General features: G+C 44.5%; 1 protein-coding gene across 2 annotated transcripts; it reads right to left on the reverse strand.

The window, feature by feature from the left end:
• Positions 1-1908: 1908 nt before the first annotated feature.
• tmem259 (transmembrane protein 259) lies at positions 1909-14499 on the reverse strand. 2 transcript variants are annotated; one of them, XM_085347502.1, is made up of 12 exons: positions 14314-14499; positions 10721-11058; positions 8535-8843; positions 7244-7364; positions 6910-7020; positions 6706-6828; positions 6470-6570; positions 6320-6377; positions 6157-6240; positions 4433-4565; positions 4164-4263; positions 1909-4086 (listed from the first exon to the last, which is right to left on the reverse strand). In XM_085347502.1, exons 2-12 carry the CDS (start codon positions 10937-10939, stop codon positions 3433-3435), a joined length of 2013 nt encoding a protein of 670 aa, XP_085203628.1. In that variant the 5' UTR covers positions 10940-11058; positions 14314-14499; the 3' UTR covers positions 1909-3432. The 2 variants fall into 2 exon arrangements, with proteins under 2 accessions (XP_085203628.1, XP_085203627.1); XM_085347501.1 differs by having other exon boundaries at positions 7190-7364.
• Positions 14500-20415: the final 5916 nt, after the last annotated feature.

Genomic DNA, 20415 nt, shown 5'->3' on the forward strand with positions numbered 1-20415 from the left:
GACCCTGATGAAGGCCACAAGCCAAAACGTGTTGGTCAATTATTAAAGTTGTTCATCTTCCCTCAAGCGATGCTGGAGTTCCTGCTTTGTGAATTCTTTCATCCTCTCCATGCATCTTGGAAGCCGGTGAAGTTGTGCCAGAAAATTTTTTTGCCATGAAAGACAGATGAAAGCCACGCTGTCTACAGTATGCGGTCATACATTCATGGGAGAAAATCCTGTTTGTTATTTCACAGGCACTCCCCATTATGCCTTGATAATATTGTGCATTATTGGGTATATCGTCTGGAGGCGGGAAATTCAAAATTTGTCTAATTTCAACCTTATTAAATTTATTTCTCACAACTATAGAGGGCTGTGGTGAGCTGCTGGCGGAACTCTGCTCTGGATTACCGCCTTGTTGAAACAAACGATCGCGATGATGGTCTACAGGGCTGTCTTGGAGTGGCTCATTTGCAGGTAATTGCACATTGCTTTGGGAAAAGCCCAAGGCGATTGCTGGTTATGAGAGTCATTGAAACAGCTTTCATTTAACCTATTTATCTGGCTTAACAACTCTAGGGGTATTTAAACCTCATCCTGTCTTTCTGCCAAGACAGCTAAAGCCTGGATAAGAGCAGAGAACGGGTCAGAAGAGGAAATGTTTTGAGTTAGGCAGCTTTAAGAATGAGCAACGTTTGACTGTTTGACGTTTCACTGCAGGTCGCTGCGTGCGCATGTGCCCTGGCACTATTTGAAACCTGCTGGTCCGGGATCAGAGACCAGCTGAAGGGATTCTGCTGACCTGATATCAGGACATGTGACAGGAAGTGTGGATTTAAACGGCTGAGATTGAATGCACCTCCAAACCTCACAACCTTTTCCTTTTAAAGATGTCATAACACTGATTAAAATAAAGTATGTGTGTGCAAGGGAGGTAGGTGAAAATGTGAATGTGAGAGGATGGTGGTCAACCATCCACAGAGAGGTGAAGAAGAAAGAGCAGGCAGGAGTGGGTTTGCAGTGAGACCTGCTGTTATGGTTTGGAAGACGCTCATCATCTTCACCATAAATTCATGAGGTTTTTTTCTGTAACGTCAACACATAGAAAAAAAAATTAAACGCAGAGGTGTCAAATTGTGTGTGAGGAGACAACAGGTCATTTGCTTTAAGAAAAAATCTTTTATTTCAAGAAGGCATTTTAACCTGCAGATGTTATTGACATACAGATGTGAGGAAACACCTGTGAAGTAAGCCTGAGAACATCTATCCTGAGTGGCACTCACAGCGTTAAAGAGGAGCCCGTCTTCAGATTAAAGTCCATTCACTAATTCAAGAACTGAACCGAAGATCAAGTTTAGCTTCAACCGCAAAAAAAAACAAAAACAAAAAAAAACCAGCCCAGCTCGGAGGCAGAACAAATGCCGAATGCATGGCCCTTTATTTTGGTAAGCAACAATGATGTATTCGAACTGCACTTTATGAAGTCACTTTATCGTGTCTGATCAAATAAAGCCACTTAAACTGTTTCAGCTGCTGTTGAAAGTCCTAAAGAACCAAAAGCATGTCTGTTTTTTCTCTTGGTAACTTCCTGCAGGGTTTCTGGTCCAATTAAAAACCACCGAAGCTGCAACCAGATGCCATCAAAACAGAAAACCACCTGAAACTGAGCTGCTGTCAAAAATAACACTAGGTGGTCGAGGTGAAACATGACACTCAGCTCGGCCAGTTTCCTGTTGGACAAAAACAATTCAGCACCTTGGCAAGTTGCCTTTTATTTTGAAAGTATCCATGTATAATGCCTTTTTTCTTGAAAGGTTTCATAGGTAATGAGAAGTTTCACTTCCTGCTGCTGGTGTATGTCATTTCAGAATAAAATCCCTGTGTGTGGATGGTGTGAAAGAAGGGAGGCATTCACACAATGGGTGGCGACCACTGCTTTTACTGGTTTTACTGGTCTGACAGGTAAATACATTTTGATGATCAATAATGAGGCTACAGTCCTCAGCAGAGAGGCACGAAGAAGAACCCCACCCCCCCAGCCAGAGTCACGCTCAGGCTCCGTCTACTTCACAGCAACAAAAACAGACACTCAGAGATCAATTGTTTCTGATATCCAATCAATAATTGATGAAGTTCACCTGATGGGAGGGATCAGTTCCTTTCCCCTCCTACGGATTTGTAGACCATAATTTATCCAAAGAACGCAAACAGGTGTTCACTTTCAAAAACTTGCCACTGTCCCATTGAAGGGACTTTGACCAAAATGCTGCTTTTAAATGCGGCTTCCTGATTGGTTCAGAGCATCTCATGTGTCCCATTCCCCCCAAAATGTGTTTGGCAGATGTCTGAGGGGAGCGGTCAGAGCAAACACGCTGCCATCAGACCCACCGCATCATTCGCCATTTTGATAGATGAACAGATGGAGGAGGCGGAGCGTGAGTGTGACAGTCAGTCATATTCCACAACCAATCAGCTCGCTCAGCTGCTGATAGTCCAAACTTCCTGTTCAATTATTTCCCTCAAGACAAAAGCAGACGAGACAGGGAAAAAAAAAAAAAAAAAAAGCAACTTAAGTTGAGTTTGTGCTTCAGTCTATCAGAATCAATAACTGATCAGCTGATCAATAACTGAAAGGTTGCATCAGACTTCTTGTCTGTAGCTCACTGGCTCCGCCCCCAGGCACACCAGAACTGCTTGGCTTCATCCTTTCAGCCAGCAGCAGAAACCTGATTTTTCTTTATTGAATATTATTGATAATCAGTTAATTATTTGATCAATGAAGTGAAACCACTCAGGCCTGGTGTGTACCATGTGGCAGCAGCTTCCTGCTGTCAGGGCTTATATTATGAAGCTTTTTCCTCTATGGACAAACGGATTCAGGTTTTACATGAAGTCTGAATAAACTCATCACGTAACAACACGTTCATGTTAGAAGGGTTTTCAAGATAAATAAAACGTCTGTTAACGCCATGCATTTTATTTTGAAAATCCTCCGGTAACAGCAGAGCTCTGATGAGCCAATTGATCGATCAGCTTTGTTTGAAGAATCAAAGAAAAGGCTGATGTTTGAGAAAGAGACAGTCGGGTTTATTGATTAGAGGGGGGGGAAAAAAAAAAAGTTTCTGCTTCAAGCTTCATTTGTTCAGGGTGTTGCTTTCGGTTTCCATGGTGATGGACCTCCAACCTCAGACACCGTCTAAAGAAAAACCATCCATACTCCACCCCCCCAAAAAAACAACAAAAAAAAACAAACAAACAAACAAAACAAAAACAAAAACAAAAACAAAAAAACCCAGCAGAATAAATTATCGCATCCCTGCCCTCTGTTCACGTGACCTGCAGGGAGACGCCACCCTCAAGCTAATCAATGAGTTTAAAAATCAAATAAAACCTGTTCATTCGATCAATGAGCTGATCAGCTGTCTCACAGGTGAGGCGATGTCAGTAGCCTCAGGACGGCTGCTGCCGGCAGTCTGCACTCTGTGAGGGGGGACAGTCTGTGTGGGAGGGGCACTCTGAGGGCCCTGCCTCCTCCAAGGCTCCCTCTGCCTTTGAGGGCCCCACATCCTCTGAGGGCCCCACCTCATGCTGCTCTGTGATTGGAGGAGCTGGTGCAGGTTTAAATTCTACAGAAATAGAGTTTGGATCTTGACCTCCAAAGGCTCCGCTCCCACCTAAGGACCTCCCTCCTACTGCTCCCCCTCCCATCCAGAACTCGGCCACCACATTGATCTCAGCTGGCCCCTGATCGCTGCTGGCTCCCGCATCCACTGACGACGTCAGGGCTTCAGTGAGGATGGCAGCTGTGTGAGCGACCCAGTTCAGCTCCGCCCTCACCTCCCCGCTTCCTGAGGCTCCACCTTCCGCAGGGGACGGAAGGGAATCTGTCTGAGGCCCTGGCTCAGCTCCACTGGTCGGCCCTGGTTGGGGGGCATTGGCGGGTCCCGTTCCAGCGGCGGCAGTGCCAATGTTGTTGTTGAGGTTATCCTGCAGAGCCGTCTGGTTCTGACCAGCCTGCTGGTTCTGCAGGAGCATCTCCTGGATCCGGATCTGCTGCAGGATTGCCGGAAGCTCGTAGTGATGGAAGAAATAGATCATGGAGTGCTGCGAGAGGACAAAAATGTTAGATTTACTGTCTGAGGGGAGGGGCTTAGCACAGGCATGAGGATGACGACACTTACCTGGATGAAGAGCCAGGAAGTGACGAGGGCGAGGCTGCTGTACTGGCCATTGAAGCGGTAGTGGTAGGCGTAGAAGGCGAAATGGTAAAGGTAGAAGAACCTGCAGGGAGAACAGATCACATGATCAGTCTTGAAGGTCTGCAGGCTGACAAGAGACATTCACAATAAAAATGGCCAAAGCCCGATTGATCTGTTTATTGATCAAATGACCAGGAACCCTTTTAACTTAATTCTGTAACAATGACCTCACACACAGAAAGTGACCTCACCTGAGCCAGTGGCGTTTGCTGGTGTTTGTGTGGCAGCAGATGGCGTCGTACTGATCTGCCAACCACACGATGAGGATAATGTAGAATGCAGTTGTTGTGTCATTGAAGAACTCTGACATGATGGCCTCCATGCCTGAGACAGAAAGTGACATCACAGGTCAGCTTTAAATGTAAGCCACACCCCCCAACCAAGGCTAACGTCCATCCAGTCTGTTTACAAACATTTTTTAATTTGACGCTCGTTTTTATTGCCAGGAACCTTCAGTACTTTGACTTTAATCTTTATTGAAACTGAACAAACAGGATCCCAAAAAAAAAACAACAAAAAAACAAAAAAAACAAAAAACAAAACATCAGGTCACCTGGAGGTCACTACAGAGTGTCGGTACAGCAGAGTCACGAGCTGCTCTGAGATCAGCTGACTGACAATCAGGCCTGAGCAATCTGTGATTGACAGACGCAGCTACACAAACAAGCTCAATAAAAGCTTTTAAAAAATAAAAAATAAAAAAATAATAAAAAAATATGCAGTCACACGACTCCAGTGTAAGGCTGCTAACACTGGAGTCATGTGACCTCTCACTTTTGTAAAGTGAGCAAGCTAGCTGCAGCATTTTGGACTGACTGTAAACAGCATCACAGCAGACATGCAGGCCCTAACCTGCACAGTACCTGCTCACCTTAGATCAGATTTCTATGTAGCGCTGAGCAAGTTTAAATTCAGTTATTTTTAATCTTTACTATCAAACCATAGTTTTTATTCTCTCGCTGCTTTCTATTTATTTATTTTATTTTATTTAGAAAGATGCCAGATTATAGCCTTGGGCTAATTTCCATCTGCAGACCCTCTGGCAGGTTGGTGTTAAACACAAGTTAGTAAAAACATACAGAGACATTATTTACAGGTCATGTGACAAGGACAAAAACAGTGATCACATTATACTAGAACCAACAATGACAAGAAGAGTGGACACAGAGGACAATATAGATAACAATAACGGAAACATCAATTATATTGCACAAACCCCAGTATTGCACATGCCCTGACTGTCCTGATATTGCACTGACCCATTACACTAATAGTCGTTTCCTTTTTTGTAACACAATAACTCTTTTTCACGTCCAATATAAAGCATGATTATTAAACATGATCACATGTTTGTGTGTCCCTCAGCCGCCCTTTTAACTGACTCTTAAAGATGGGTAGACTTGTACTTTCCCTCACTGACAGTGGAAGACTATTCCAGAAGCTCACTCCCTGATATGACAGAGCATTCTGTGAAAAGTAAACTAAAAAGTATTTACTCAGCCATAAAACTACTGACTGGAATTAAGATGCTTGTGTCCAGATTAACCTAAGATGTTTCTGAGGAATTTATCACATCATTTTCACAACAGTGTTGCATTTTACTGATATATTTTTATAATCTTTAAAGATTTTTATAACCCTTTGATAACATCTCTGGAGCAGGGGGAACACTTTTCTTTGGTAGAGGAGTCATATGAGCTATGAAATACCCCTCTATGATTTGTCAGATGCTGCCACCCTTTGATGTGAAGGGGCACGTGGGCCTGGGTTGATAACAGGCCCCACGCAGCCGCTTATCCTGACTGCCAGTGTTAGGGTAAGGGAAGCCAGATAACGGAAAGAACTCGGCCACGCGTCAGGACCCAGGTGACAGAGGTTCAGAAGCGTCCTCAAACAGAATGGGATCTGGACTCACCTACGAGGGCCAGGATGACAGTGAGCAGAGGGGCTGCTGGGAAGGCAATGGTCATGTTCATCTCCAACATCTGCAGGAGGTCAACTGTAGGGGGTGAGAGAGAGTCAGAATAGACCTGAGGCTCGGGTTCAAAGGTCAACACTGAATGGTATGAGGAACTGACCAATGAAGACGAAGATCTGGTGGTGAGAGTATCTGAGCAGCATGGACACCGACAGAGTCTGAAACGGAGAACGCGAGACTCAGTCGTGACATCGTGCGACTGAACGAACCCGAACGATCAGTGTGGGTCATTTACTGTATTTGTACTTACAAATATGACCATAATGACAAAGGCGGCCAGGTAGGAGGTCCTGGCCATCCACATGCTGACAAAGCGGTAATGCTCACCGGAGACCACGTTCCTCAGGAATCCTGCAGAGAACCACACAAACACCTGAGCTGTGTCACATGACTGGAAGTAAACACCTGCTCTCTAAATCCAATCAGTGAATGTAGCATCACACCAAAGTGCCCTGCCCCACCCTCCATTTACAGCGCCCACCCCACCTTTGTTCTCCTCATTCTCGGCGAGCGCCTTCACGCTCGACATCAGGATGTCATCGTAGCCCAAAAACTCATCGAGCAGGAAACGACTGAAGCCATCTCCGAAACACTCGTCCTTCATCGGATCTGCAAACAGACACAGACGCGGTTAGGGTGTGCAAGTTGGCCAACGCTGAGGTCATGTGACACGGCGGCTCAGAGTCTGACCAAGTGTGACGACCATGACAGGGATGTTGAGTCTCTGTCTGGTGCTCTGAGAGAGGCGCAGGAAGCCATACTCCAACGAGTACTCCACGATGTACTCCTCCTGAGGCCACACTGCGACAATGAACAACAAAGTAAACAACCACATCAGAAAAACACAAAAATAAATACATACAATCTTAAATTGTGAAACATTAAACAGCTAAGCAGGTGTTTCTGGACTGAATAAGGAGGCGGAGTTAAAGGAGGTGAGGTGGCAGGGGTGGGGTGGAGAACGGTTTACCTGCTCGGGTCATCATCTCCAGCTCAGACACTGAGTCCTGCAGCGGCTGCATACCTTTAGTGGTCTGGCTAAACGAGACGTCCTGGCTGTCGTTGGCTCCTCCTCCTCCTGAAGCTCCTCCTCCTCCTGCACCAACCAGAGATGGCTTCAGGCGGGGCTCGATGTCCAACTCAAACTGCAGCAGGACAGCAAAAGGTTTTGAGGGTCATTTCTGCTTTTAATCTGAGATTATCCAGGGAGTAATATGAATACTGGCGGTCATCACATGATGCTTGAGGGAGTGCAGTCAATGGGACACTGAGCAACGCTCATCACAAACCCCAACTGTGGGTTTCATACAAAAGGCTCCCGGTACCCTGTTGTTGCTAAGGAAACGTGTATTCACCAACCAGTTTGCAAGTAGTTGCAAACTGGCTGGTGAATACACGTTTCCTTACACATTTTGTTCCACCAAAAACATCCCTTTGATTGCTGACCTCCGACAGAACACGGCGATGGGAGGAAGACAGGACGAAAGAGTCATTTGGAGGTTGTAGTAGTTGTGTTCTTCCAGCGATCGGGATCAGTGCAAGATCCCGACTCGGGGCCCGTGTGCGCAAGGCCTGAAGTAGCCAATAGCAGTTTAAAGTTCACCTGAGTCAGGTGTTCGGGGTAGTTAAGTCCCCAGATACACAGAACTACTCTGAGCTCACACACCACCAGAGGGCACACCTGCCAACAAGTGTTTTACCGCCATCCTCTTATTACTACTTTTCGTTTCTATTGGAAACCCAAAATCTGTGTGACTCTCAAACTTTATGAAGACCCACACACACACACTAAACACTTCTGACTCACAGGGAAAACAAGAAGTGACATAAGCAGAGGATTTAGAACTCGCTGCAGCTCTGCAGGACCAGGATGCGAACGTGATTCAGAATTCTGATGCTAAAGAGGAAGCGCTGTTAAGGTCTGTCACTTCCTTTCAGCTCACCTGCTCCAAGCCAAGCTTGTTTACACCTGTGCAGGTGAGCTGGCTGTCTGATGCTGTGGTTTAACACTAGAATCACCAACACCAGTGATGGCAACGACATCATTTCTGTTAATTTTCTTCTAAATTTAAGTAAAATTTGAAAAACAAAAACAAACAAACAAGTATTTAAGGTTAATTTTAGGGATTTTATTAGTTTTATAAATTTATATATATTTTCATTACAGATTTTAAAGTTCAAATACAAAAAAGAATAAACAGAGTACAACAAATAACATCTAACACATCTAAAAAATCCAACTATTACAGACGAACGTTATCAAAGTTCAATGTGTGTGCATGTGAGAGAGAGTGAGAAAAAGTGAGAGAGATCACCTGCACTGAGCTGTTGTCAAACATCTCCACAGTCATCTCCTCCTCTTCCACTTCTTCGTCGGGCAGCATCGCAAGGCTGAGCCCGCCCATTGCCAGCCCCCCTCCTTCCTCCTCGGCATCCAGCTCATCATGGAGGCTCGCCGAGTCGTAGTGCTGAAGGAAGATGGGTGCCCGGCTCGAGTTTCTCTGGATCTCAACCCGCAGGATGCCGTCACGGGGCCAGCGCTCCCTTACCACCTCTAGACAGTTGATGGGTGAGCGAGAGAAGGCAATGTGGATGTAGGCAAGGATGAAGAGGACGAAGAGTGCCTGAGGACGGGTTAGAGAGATGTCAGCGAGCACTGGTTGTGTCACCGTAATCTCATTTCTGCATCAGTGAGTCTCTCACAGCAACCAGAGTTTATAAAATACGTCACCAATAAAATAAAAACTAGGGGTGCAACGATACACAAAATTCACGATTCGGTTCGATACTTTGGTGTCATGGTTCGATTTTTTTTTCCCATACAAAAAAAATGTTCATGCCTTTTTAATTTGTCATTTATTAAAATTATAAATATATATTTTAACTCAAAAGTGCAGTTTTTAAATTTAATGTTGCTGAAACAACAAAATAATTAAAATAATAAATCTGATCGAGAAATCACTCAGCTTTGGAAAAGAGAGTTTATTACAGAGAAATGTCTCTTTCCAAAATAAAAGCTATACTATACGCTTCTTCTGGGCTATATTCTCAGCAGCATATTAAACATATCAGGTCCCCATAAGGAGAATCATGTGCTAATGGCTGTCTAAATGACTCGGGTAAAGTTTGTAACATGCGTGCTTGTTGTTTTTGTCTGCTTCCACTTGTCTTTGCACTAGGATGATGTCGGTGTAAACGTGCAGTCATATTCGTTGTGTTCCCACTAGTGCTGTCAGCGTTAATCTCGTTAAAATGACATTAACGCCATAACGCGGCAAATCTCCGTTAACGAGTTACCGCGGCTCGCCCCGTGCGTGGGGCTGGACAGCGTTAGCACGTTAGCACGTTAACAAGCTAACTGCGCTAACGCACTAGTTCCCACCAATTGATGCATTGCGTGGCACATCCGACATACTGTTTTACTTTTGTCCATGATGCGCTTACCATCAGGGTCATGCTTCACATGAAAACCAAGATAGTTCCAAACGCCAGATCTGAATGAGGGTGGGGGAGGTTCAATTTCGGGTAGCGTTGAGGTAGTTGCCATGTTGCAACGAGCTTAGCTTCTGTCTTGCTAGCTTGTGCTGCGCTCATTGGATCTGCACTGACAGTGCAGCCTAGGCGGAGTAGTCGAATGCAGATCCACTGAGCGCTCAACACAGACAGCATCGTCAGAAGAAAAGTTGATAAAATAAATAACATTTTTGTATTGTTCGATACATATGCGTACCGAACCGAAAGCACTGTATCGAATGGTTCAATATCGATACGAGTATCGTTGCACCCCTAATAAAAACAATAAAATGTACACATCAAAATCAATAAATGTCCTCTGATCAAAGAAAGTAAACATCTGGAACCTGTCTGCAGAGTCACCAAAGACCCTTCCTCTGTGGGTTAGCAATCGTTTCTGGTCTCTGTGTAAAGCAATTCTGCTGGCTCCTCACAGCTTCACCTACATCATTCGCAACATAAACCTGCCCACTGAGCATGCTCAAATGTCTGAGACAACGCTCTGTAAGGACACCGCTGACTCCACAGAGGAACCAGCTTGTATCGGGACCCTGTCCCCTACCTCATTCACGCTACTAAAGGAACAGGCTGCTGGGAGACTTCCCATAATACTCTAAGGGTTTCTTCTCCACTTCCTGCCACCCCCAACCCACTTCCCTTGCTGAGCCTGGCTCTATTGTAGATAGAACTTCCTTCTAACAGGTTCTTCCCCTCCACTGTGCTGTTATACCACGTGCTGCTCAGATGTGGGTCATCTGATCGTCTAGGTTTCCTCTTCTGTTTTGCAGACTTTACGTTGCAGAATAAAAGCATGTAAATAAAGTTTAACTGAATTATTTGTGGAGAGGAGTCACCTGAAACATCTGTGATCACCTGAAACACCTGACCATTACCAATACTGTGACGTGTTCCTGAGATCACTATTCAGAAACAGACTGACTGATCAGTAATGTGATTACATCCTGCTGACAGGTGAGCTGTGCCCCACCTTGAGCAGAACGAAGAACTCAAAGACCCTCCTGAAGGACGGAGGGAATAGGCGTGCGTAGGTGACGGCCATCTTGAAGAAGAGCGCATGGAAGAGGCGGTCGCGGACATTGATGAGGGGGTTCTGGTTCAGGTTGGGATTGCGGAGGCGGTTGGGTCCCATGTTGTTGTTGTTGTTGTTAAGCGGGACATTGTTGTTGTTCGCCTGGTTCTCCGACATGGCTGCGATTGCCCGTCGTTTCTGCTCGTGCTCAGAACTCACCACCGCCAATGACGACTCTAGGTCAACATGGCTGCTACTGCGTCCTCAGAGCGAAGGTCAAGACCTGAGTGCCGCACCTGGAACACACAGATGAACTCACTGATGACTACAGTCAGGGGGCAGAGCCTCAACCACCTCTGAAAACAGATCATTAAGGGATTTAGGTTCTCAGCTCAGAGCTGCAAACAATCAGTCACCTTTATTCCGATCAATAACTTTACACTAAACACAAGTATTGATTAACATGGCTTGTTTAGATAAAGTCATCTCAGTAATCACCAACAACCGATCCAACCTTTCATCCAATCAGATGACATGAGATCAATAACCTGCAGGTATTTTTATTTTTTTTAAATCAGATCAAAGAAACCGAGACACTGATGATCTAATCTCTGTGCTTTAGGAGCTGAACCTGCTTGACACCAAAAGCCATTAGAGGTGTCAGCATCTGACCAATCACAGTTAGTGTTCAGTGCACTGTCAGAGTGGCTGATTTTAGTACAGAGAAAGACTGAGCTGAAGAACTTAACCCCCACCTCCCCACGGCAGTACTTTATTTTTTCTCAGCACTGCAGAGTCTGTACCGAGCAAGGCTAGCAAAGAGAACTGATACCAAAAACTATCGATTACTTTCCTCTGCATCAATAACAGCAGCGTCAGCCTCAACTTCTCGAGCTGACACAGCTCCTCCCATCACTAGCAGCAGGTGGACAGTAGTAAACCTGGAGAAGCACCTCAGAGACTGTCAGTCCATCTTTAGGAGGAATTTCATGAATTCAGAGAAGCTCCTATTTTATTAAACATTTACCTGCCTGCGACACGTTAGTGTTAGGATTAGCTCTTCCCCCATCCTAACTGTTATCATTAAGCTAGGAGATGACATTAAAGTGGGAGTGAGGCAGGAAACAGACAGGCTCAATTTAATGACCGCTAGGGATGAGAATTGTAAAGGTTCTTGTAAAAGGACCAGTTCCCAGTTGTCCAATTCCTTAGAATTCCAGGACCTATCGATTCCGCTTACGGATTCTTGTACTCACACTACGATCAGCTGATTTCAGTTCTTGTGTCAGAGGAAAATAGCAGCTCAGTCGTAATCGTAATTATGAGACATTGTGTTTCAGGTCATTTTAAGGAGTAACATGAAAGTAACGTAACGAGCAGTGTTGGGCAAGTTACTGTGAAAAAGTAATTATAGTTACTAGTTACTACTTCAAAAAAGTAACTGAGTTACAAGATTCTAAAAGTAATTAATTACTTGAAAAGTAACTATTGCGTTACTTTAAAAAAAAAAAAAAAAAAAGTTTAACCCTCTGGAGTCCAGGGTATAATTGGCCATTTTTGACTACTTTTGATGTTTTCCCCTACATTTCACCTTTAAAAACTATTTACTTTGCCTTGTTTGGTATCATTCTCTTCAGCACAACCTCATGTGTCTGGATTTACAGTTATGTTTTCATTTTGACATACTGTATTAACACAATTGAACACCGTGTATATATTGTTTATCATCACTCTGGTTTTACGTGGCCTATCAACACAATTTAAAACCTGGTATATATCACCTTGTTGCTTTGTCATCTTAAAGTGGTCGTGTGATTGGCTTACCATGACTACTTTATTCTTCCACAGCCAAACAGCAGCACTCATGCGATTGTTTTGCCCCCTTAGCTCCAGGTATTATGCCAAAAAGTGATCGTCGGGCAGAAAGTGACTGCCGCCTGCGGGAGCGCGCAGGCGGCAGTCACCGCATTTTCTTGTTAGTAACGGTGTTGTAACGATAGGAATAGTAATTACTTAGATTAATCGTTACTGAAAAAAAAAGTAACGCCAATACTTGTAACGCCTTTATTCCCATCACTGGTAACGAGTAATGTAATGAATGACCTTCTCCAGAGAGTAATTAAGTCACACATTACATAGCTTTTAAGGAAAGTATTCTGTGTAATATGAGTAATAGATTACTTTTGAGTAATGACTCCAGCACTGATCATAACAAAGAAAGGATCATGGACAGTCAACATGGACAAACATGTGACCCACAGTGTGCAGTTAATGTGCATGACTAATGTCTTTGATATGGTGGAGACTCTCAAAGCACAGCCAATAAGGAATCAAATCAATAAGTAATATCAATAACGGAATCAGAATTGCTAAATTCTTATAAATCTTCATCCCTAGTAACAGCAATAGTAAATAGTGAATAAGCCCATCCTAAAAACACAAGCAGTGAAATGACAGTGACAGATCAGTAGGAAACACGAAGTAGCAGAACTGCACCTGAGTGTGCACGTCAGGATCGCTTCTTCATTTCATCTTCTCCCCTCCCAGCATCCAAAATCCGAGCTTCACATTGAGTCCGACCAGTATTTCTTACTACCGTGATTTCACGGGTAAAGGGGGCTGTTTTTAGAGGTTTAGATGTTTTCTGAGGGAACACTTTTAAATTCCTTCATGAAGGAAACTCCTGGAGCTCAGGTGAGCTCAGACTGATGATGATGATGATGGATAAGCTGTGGCAGCAGGTCAGGAGGTCTGCAAAAACCACAGACTGAGATCATCAGGATCTTCTGCATCCTCCAGCTGCAGCCTGACGATCTCCAGGTGAGACACCAAAGACCAGCTTATCCCCCCCACCGGTACATGTAAATACTGATGACCTCAGGAAAAACATCTGAGACATGTGGTCCTTCAGCATCGGGTCAGCTGACTCATGTCTCCATTAATCTCACCTGTGAGCCACACACCTGAGGCCGCTCTCAATGACAGGTGTGAGAGGCTGTTCTTAGTGCGGGAACCTCAGCAGCCGCCCCCTCCTGGACATCAGAGAGCATGCAGCTCTACATCTTTATTTACAGTCTGTGAGGTCTCAGGTAAAACAGGAAGTGGCGTTTAGTGACTTTTTGCCATGAAAACAGCAGGATTGGGACCATAGGGCCACCATAACAAGACTTTGAGGGTCTCAGGCTGTGACATGATCGTTTGCCAGGTGACCAGCTCAGGATTGCAGGGGACTCCTGGACATTGAAGAACATGCAGCTACCTGTGAGAGTGGGAGGAACCTCTGAGCTCAGTCTGATCCTCACTAACTTCCTGTCTGAATAAAGTTTAACGAAAATAAATAAAGTTTCTCACTGCTCCACTTGCTGCACCTCAGGACAGGTGATGTGATCAGCTGATCGTCAGCCCGGAAATGTGGTGTGTGTGTATATTCTGATCAGCTGATCCTGATTGGCAGGCTCAGGTGTGTGGTGCTGCTTCAAGCAGATTACCCCCGCCACCCCGCGTGTGTAATCCATAGACACCCTCACCAGCGGCAGGTGACGCTGACTCACCTGTGCGCGGCCTCGTCGTTGTTTCTCTCGCTTACCCACGAACGCCACAGTTAGCCGTTAGCAGCGCTAGCAGCAGGGTTAGCTCTGCGGCTAAAGGCGGAGTCCGGAGGCAGCCGGATCGGACAGAACCGGGAGCCGTCTCGATCCCAGCCGACAGGTGAAGGGACGGAGGGTCCGGGTGCACGGAACCGGGTGCACGGAACCGGAGCACGAGGTGAGCTCAGAACCCGGAAACTGTGGCTAAACTGCGGCTAACACAAGCTAACAGAGGGTAAGAGTCTGACTACTGTCAGCGCGTCACTGAGACCGGAAATACACGTCCTAATACCGGAAGTAGTGAACCCCGGTTGAAGGTTCTTATATCCCTGAGCGCTGCCTGGCAGGCGCCTCGTGCTGGTCGAAAGCTTCAGCACGTTTATTAACGGTGAACAGCTGATATGTCACTGGTTACAGAGTCCAAAAACTGGGATTGAGCTGATGGAGGAGCCTCGGATGAGAAGGTGAGGGAAGAATCACAGAAGTAAGTTAAATGATGTGAGGCTGTGATCAGCTGACCTGCTGTTCTATGTGGATCTGAGACGTCACACTGAACAGCTGTTCTGCATCAGCCAATCACTGTAGAGTAACCAGCACTGAGCTGCCTGTACGGCGTGTTCTTCATATAACAGATCTAATGTCTGATTAAGACCTCTGAACAGCACATGGGAGCTTCTCTCAGAGACCCTGAGTATGTGTAAATACAGCAGCTGGACTCTCAGACCTGATGTGTGGCAAACTGCACATACACAGTTTGTGTTGCTCATATTTGCTGAGCTGACTAATTACCTCACACTTAAACATTACACAACTTCAGCTCCTGTCACACGTTTCTATATGTGAATGTTTCACTGGGACGAGATGAAGACGTGACGAAGCTGATGTCACACATCAGCATTACTTAACAGGTGTCTCCATTGCTGTCACTGGAAGCTAACTGATCGACTGGTTCACACATATTACAATGTAATCAGATTTAACCGTTCATTAACTGAAGGTGTTGGGTTGTTCCCACCCACTTTGACAAGGTGAACTCTGCCCATCAGGATGGAGGTCGCTCCATCAAGCAGAACAATAAAACATCTTCATACTTCATACTTTAGCTGATTGAGCAGGTGGGGGAACCCTAGGATCTGTGTGGGGAAAATACTCCGCTCACAATCATTTCTATTGACAGCTCCAACAGATTTTCTTAGTGTTTGAATTGTTTTACATTTATTGATTTAAAAGTGACAGTGTGTATTAATGAACATATATCAATGCAAATATACCAGATTTAGCCAAAGCTACTTTTCATCTGTAGTTCCTGACAGGTCAGACAAAAACTATAAATAAGAAATTTAGCACACCTTCAGACAAAGTACAACAAAGTAGCGCTGACAACAAATCCGTAAAGTTATGTACAGGCTGTGATCAGCTGACTGGCTGCTCTTTGTGGATTTACACACCTGAATTCAACCAGATGTGAGCAGATGTTTTGCAGCTGTCTCGGCTGATTTCTACATTAACAGTATACTGAATGCCGTCTTTATACCAGACAGTATAAAGTTGGTATAACAATTGAATTCAGTGAACGAATCTAAACATCATCATCCTAAATGTAAATTAATTTCTATTGCTGAACACTGACCACCACAGCACCACAGCAAAGTGCTTTACTGTGAATTCACCACAGTACTGCAAAGTAACCTGTTTATCCTACACAAAACTCCCCAGAATTGTCAGACAATATTTGAATAACACAAAATTAGTATACTTAGTTTGTTTTGCAGGAAGTTTCACTAAATGAAAATACATAATTTATAAAAACACATCAAAAACAATATGTGATTAAACACGAGGACTTGCATGTAAGCTTTATATGAGCAGTCCTTTTCTTTAAATCTAACCTCTCTTTCTACTCTCCTCTGTCTTTTTTTTCTTATCTTTCTCCATCTCTGAGTGAAGTTAGCTTTCTTTTCTCTCCCTGTGAGATACAGAAGCTGGACCTTTAACTAGCAACATAGCTCAGAGTTTGAAAGCATGGATCTATCCATTAGTGCCCAGGCTGCTGCTGCTGGTGATGGTGTGAGGGCCACGCTCCATCATCTCGAACTAGTCTGTTAAACATGATGATGAGTTAGCCGCACTGCCATAGTCACCAAACTCAGCCCAATAGAGCACTTTCGGGATGTGATGAAGTGGAAATTCCCATCATAGGTGTAACAGCTGTGTGATGATGATGTCATGTCAACATGGACCAAAATCTGTGAGGAACATTTCCAGCAGCTTCTTGAATCTGAGCCAATCTGAGTTAATCTGAGTTACAGCAGCTCTGAAGGAAAAAAAGAGTCCAACCTGGTACTAGCGAGGTGTACTGATGCCTGGTCTCTCTTGGAAATGAGATTTTTAATCTCAATGAGATTTTTTACCTGGATAAATAAGGGACTAATAATGTGGCCAGTGATTCATCAATTTTTCCTGAAATAGACTGAAGATGTGAAATCCTCAAACCTGAGATACTCATTACTCTTGTCATCTTTCATCATCATCCTCAGACATCAGAAACAGGGCAGGTGTTTAACTGTCAGAACGAAAACTCTTTTTAAACTTTATTCTAGGTCAGAAACTCTGAGGTTTCACATCAAAGTTAATTCAAATTTAAATTTTATTTTTCACATACACAATCATACACAGTACGACATGAAGTGAAATCCTTATTGCTGTGCAATTCCCGACCAAATAGAAGAACAAAACTAAAGAAATTAAAATGCAAATCAGCAGAGTGCAGATTGACTGTGAACAGTCAAAAATACAGTAATTGAGGTATGTTATTGAAGTGAATTATATGAATTCAGATGAAGCTTCACAATCAGGTGAGATTACCTGGAGGCAAATAGACACAGGAACTGAAAGCTTCAGTCTCCAGATTCATCACAGTCAGTCATGATTAGCAAACCTGATCTAGTTATGCTGCTGTAGACTCTCATCCTCTCTCTGTACCTTTCTGCAGGTGGGCCTCATGGTTTCTGACTCCACCCCTTGTCCTTTACAAAGAGGGTGTCTGCTGTGAGCTGACAGTGTGTAAATGAAGTTTAATTGAATGACATCACAGCATGACTGATCACTGATTGATTCCTCCCTGGACAGAAGCTGTGTTTCCACTGTCAGACTGAAGGGGGCGCCATCTGTCAGCAGAAAACATGATCAGGACACACACACAAACACACACACACATTTTCCCAGTCTCTGTTGCCTTGGTAACACCCTGGCTGCTGGATGGCTTCCAGGAAATGAAGAGTGAGACAAGATGAGTGGGAGGGAGGTGTGTGTGTGTGTGTTCATCCTGGTTTGATTCTAGTCGGAATTTTTGAACTGAGGTCCTGCAGAGACAAAATTTGTGATGAACGTCTGTATCCAGCAGGGGCGCCTAAGCCATCCACAGAGAGGTGAGGAAGTGCAAGCAGGGTTGAGCAGGTGGAGATTAGTGTCAGGGTGATTCATGATGGAAGGATAGCAGCAAGACTGAAAGGGAAGGTTTAAAGATGGCGGTGAGACCTGATGTGATGAACAGGATCAGAAATGAGTCCATCAGACAGGCGGCTCAGAGTCAGAAAGACTGAGAGAGGCATGTATGTGCAGAGGAAGGAGGGTGGAGGATGGAGATGGAGCTTCAGGGAGGGGGAGAAGAGGAAGAGTTCAGAGGTTCATGGATGTAGTGAAGGACATGGAGAGGGTCGGTGTGACAGGAGGAGATGGAGACATGAGCGACTATCAGGACTGCTAAAGGAGGGAGTGATGTGTGTGTTTGTGTGTTAGATCTTATCTCAACACCACTGTTGCCATGGAAACTGCATAATGAGCTGAAGGTGCAGGACATTAGGCAACTTGTTTGTATGTGTGATTGGTTCTGCTATTGATCCTTGAAGCTCTGTGAGACAGATGAGGTCACCTGACTCACCTGAGCGCGGACCTCAGTGTCTCCAGCCTGCTCAATTCTCATGAAGCTGACTGACACCACCTGTAATTCTCCTGTAACCCTGAGGCCCCTCCCTGGGCAACTTAACCACCATCTGCACCCTAACCTGTGTGATCTTAATGTCTCGTATGATGATGTGGGGCAATGCCGGTATTCACCGACACAAATGTAACTGCATGCAATTTTCTAAAAACCAACAGCTTTTAGATTTTAAGAAAATTCCAGGTTTTCCAGGCCGGCCATGACACTGCACTGTGGTGACAGGAAACAGCTGCCACATACAAAGGTTGTATGTGGCAGCTGTGGAAGTTGTGGAGGTTGAGGTTGAACACCCGTGACTCCCCATCAGCAATCTGCCTCAGAAGAGCTAAAACACACTAGCCGTGTCTGGACCTAAACTCCGCTGCAGGTCCATATATCAAACGATCACTATGGCATTACTGAGAGTTGAAAAACTGTCTAAAGTCTTTCATCTTTATTAAAATGATCAGCGTTCTGCTCTACCAGGTGGAACAATTGAGTTTAACATCCAGGCATCCATGAAAACGGAATTTATGCCATTTAACGGAGTTAGAAGTTAGCAGGGAGTTAGCTCGCTAGCTTCTATCTAAATACAATATAGCATGTCCTGACTGCGGGGTTTTAGAAACAAATTAAAACGTACAGCTCTGTTATCACTTCCAGCATAAATGAAGACAGAAAACTAAAAAGCAGTGACGTTTGTAGGGTTACTGAAGTTGGGCTAGCTGGTATATAATGATGTGCTACGTGACTGCTAGCGACACAGCTATGTTAGCATAATATAAACAAGCTAACTTTTTTTCCACTCGATAAAAGTTAACGTGAGTGTTCTCGGTGGTCAGGAACAAATGTAATCGCATGGCAGGATGCTGTAAAAGGACCGAACTTCAGCCAGGAGAACAACTGAGATAATCCATCCACAATACGAGGTTAGTCATTCATATACTGCTGCATGGGCTGGGCTGTAGTTACATCCTAAGGTTTTAAAAACTGAGCTTAAATAAATGATTAGGGTAATAAAAGCCGAGGGAGATCAACAGTGATCACTGACTGTTTTAGGAGCTTTTTGAGATCAAATAGAAGAAAATACATAACATTAAACATGTTAACAACACAAAAGCCATATTAAACGCAGACTACTTTAGGCCCGGAAGTAGGATTCGTCGCGTCATCACTGAACAACCGGATAGAGGGTTTTCACCTACGTCACGTTCTGGGCGGTAACCCACATGCGCGGCCATATTGGAGGCACTCGGAGGTAAACACTGAAATGGATCAATGTCCGAAAGCACAGAAAAGCTCCTCAAAATGCGTTATAGATGCAAAGGCATACAGGAAAGGACTTGGTCCGCAGGAAAGGGCACAATATTTGTTTAAGGTTTATTGGTGGTGGTGCAGATCCATACGAGTTGGCTCCTTTGTCTTGGATCAATGACGACCCGAAAAGTCTTCTGTCTATAACCAGATGGTGTGTGGATGGGTGAGGGAGATGCAGTATCAAGTCATCAGCGACAGATGGCAGTGCTCTGGCCTTGCTGGTCTCTCAGCACTAATTGGTCAGTTTAAGGAAACGCCCCATGAGACCAAAACCTCCAGGAAGCTCAAATGATGGAGAGACTGAGAGAGGATGAAATAGGAAATTAACAAGTTGACAAAGACTCTGAGGGATGTCTTCATCACATCATCTGTGGAAAAGTTAGTGCAACACACAAACGGCTTCATCCTCTGCATACCAGGAAACAACCCGGATTAACAATTATTACTGAGAGCCACGATGGCATCATTGGAAGAAAAGAGGAAGACACAGTGATGAAGAACGAGCTTTAATTGGAACCACAGAGCATGCACCTGAAACAGCTTCTTCAGCTCTTTTTATAGCAGCACTTTATACACTCATATGATGCTTCATGGTTTTACATTCAGATGAGAGCGCGCCGATTTAGAAACATCACATGCAACAACACACGGACACGGGAACAGCAGGACGGACCGCCTCGTATTTACAGACCGATTGTTTCAGGATGTTATTCTTCTGAGCTCCTATTGTCCTCAAACCAACATTTACATGATGGAACGAATCAGCATGC

This window comes from Diplotaxodon limnothrissa, linkage group LG23 (genome assembly GCF_057381915.1).
Source record: "Diplotaxodon limnothrissa isolate DT_005_m linkage group LG23, D_limnothrissa_male_GT1.1, whole genome shotgun sequence".
Classification (NCBI taxonomy): Eukaryota; Metazoa; Chordata; class Actinopteri; order Cichliformes; family Cichlidae; genus Diplotaxodon; species Diplotaxodon limnothrissa.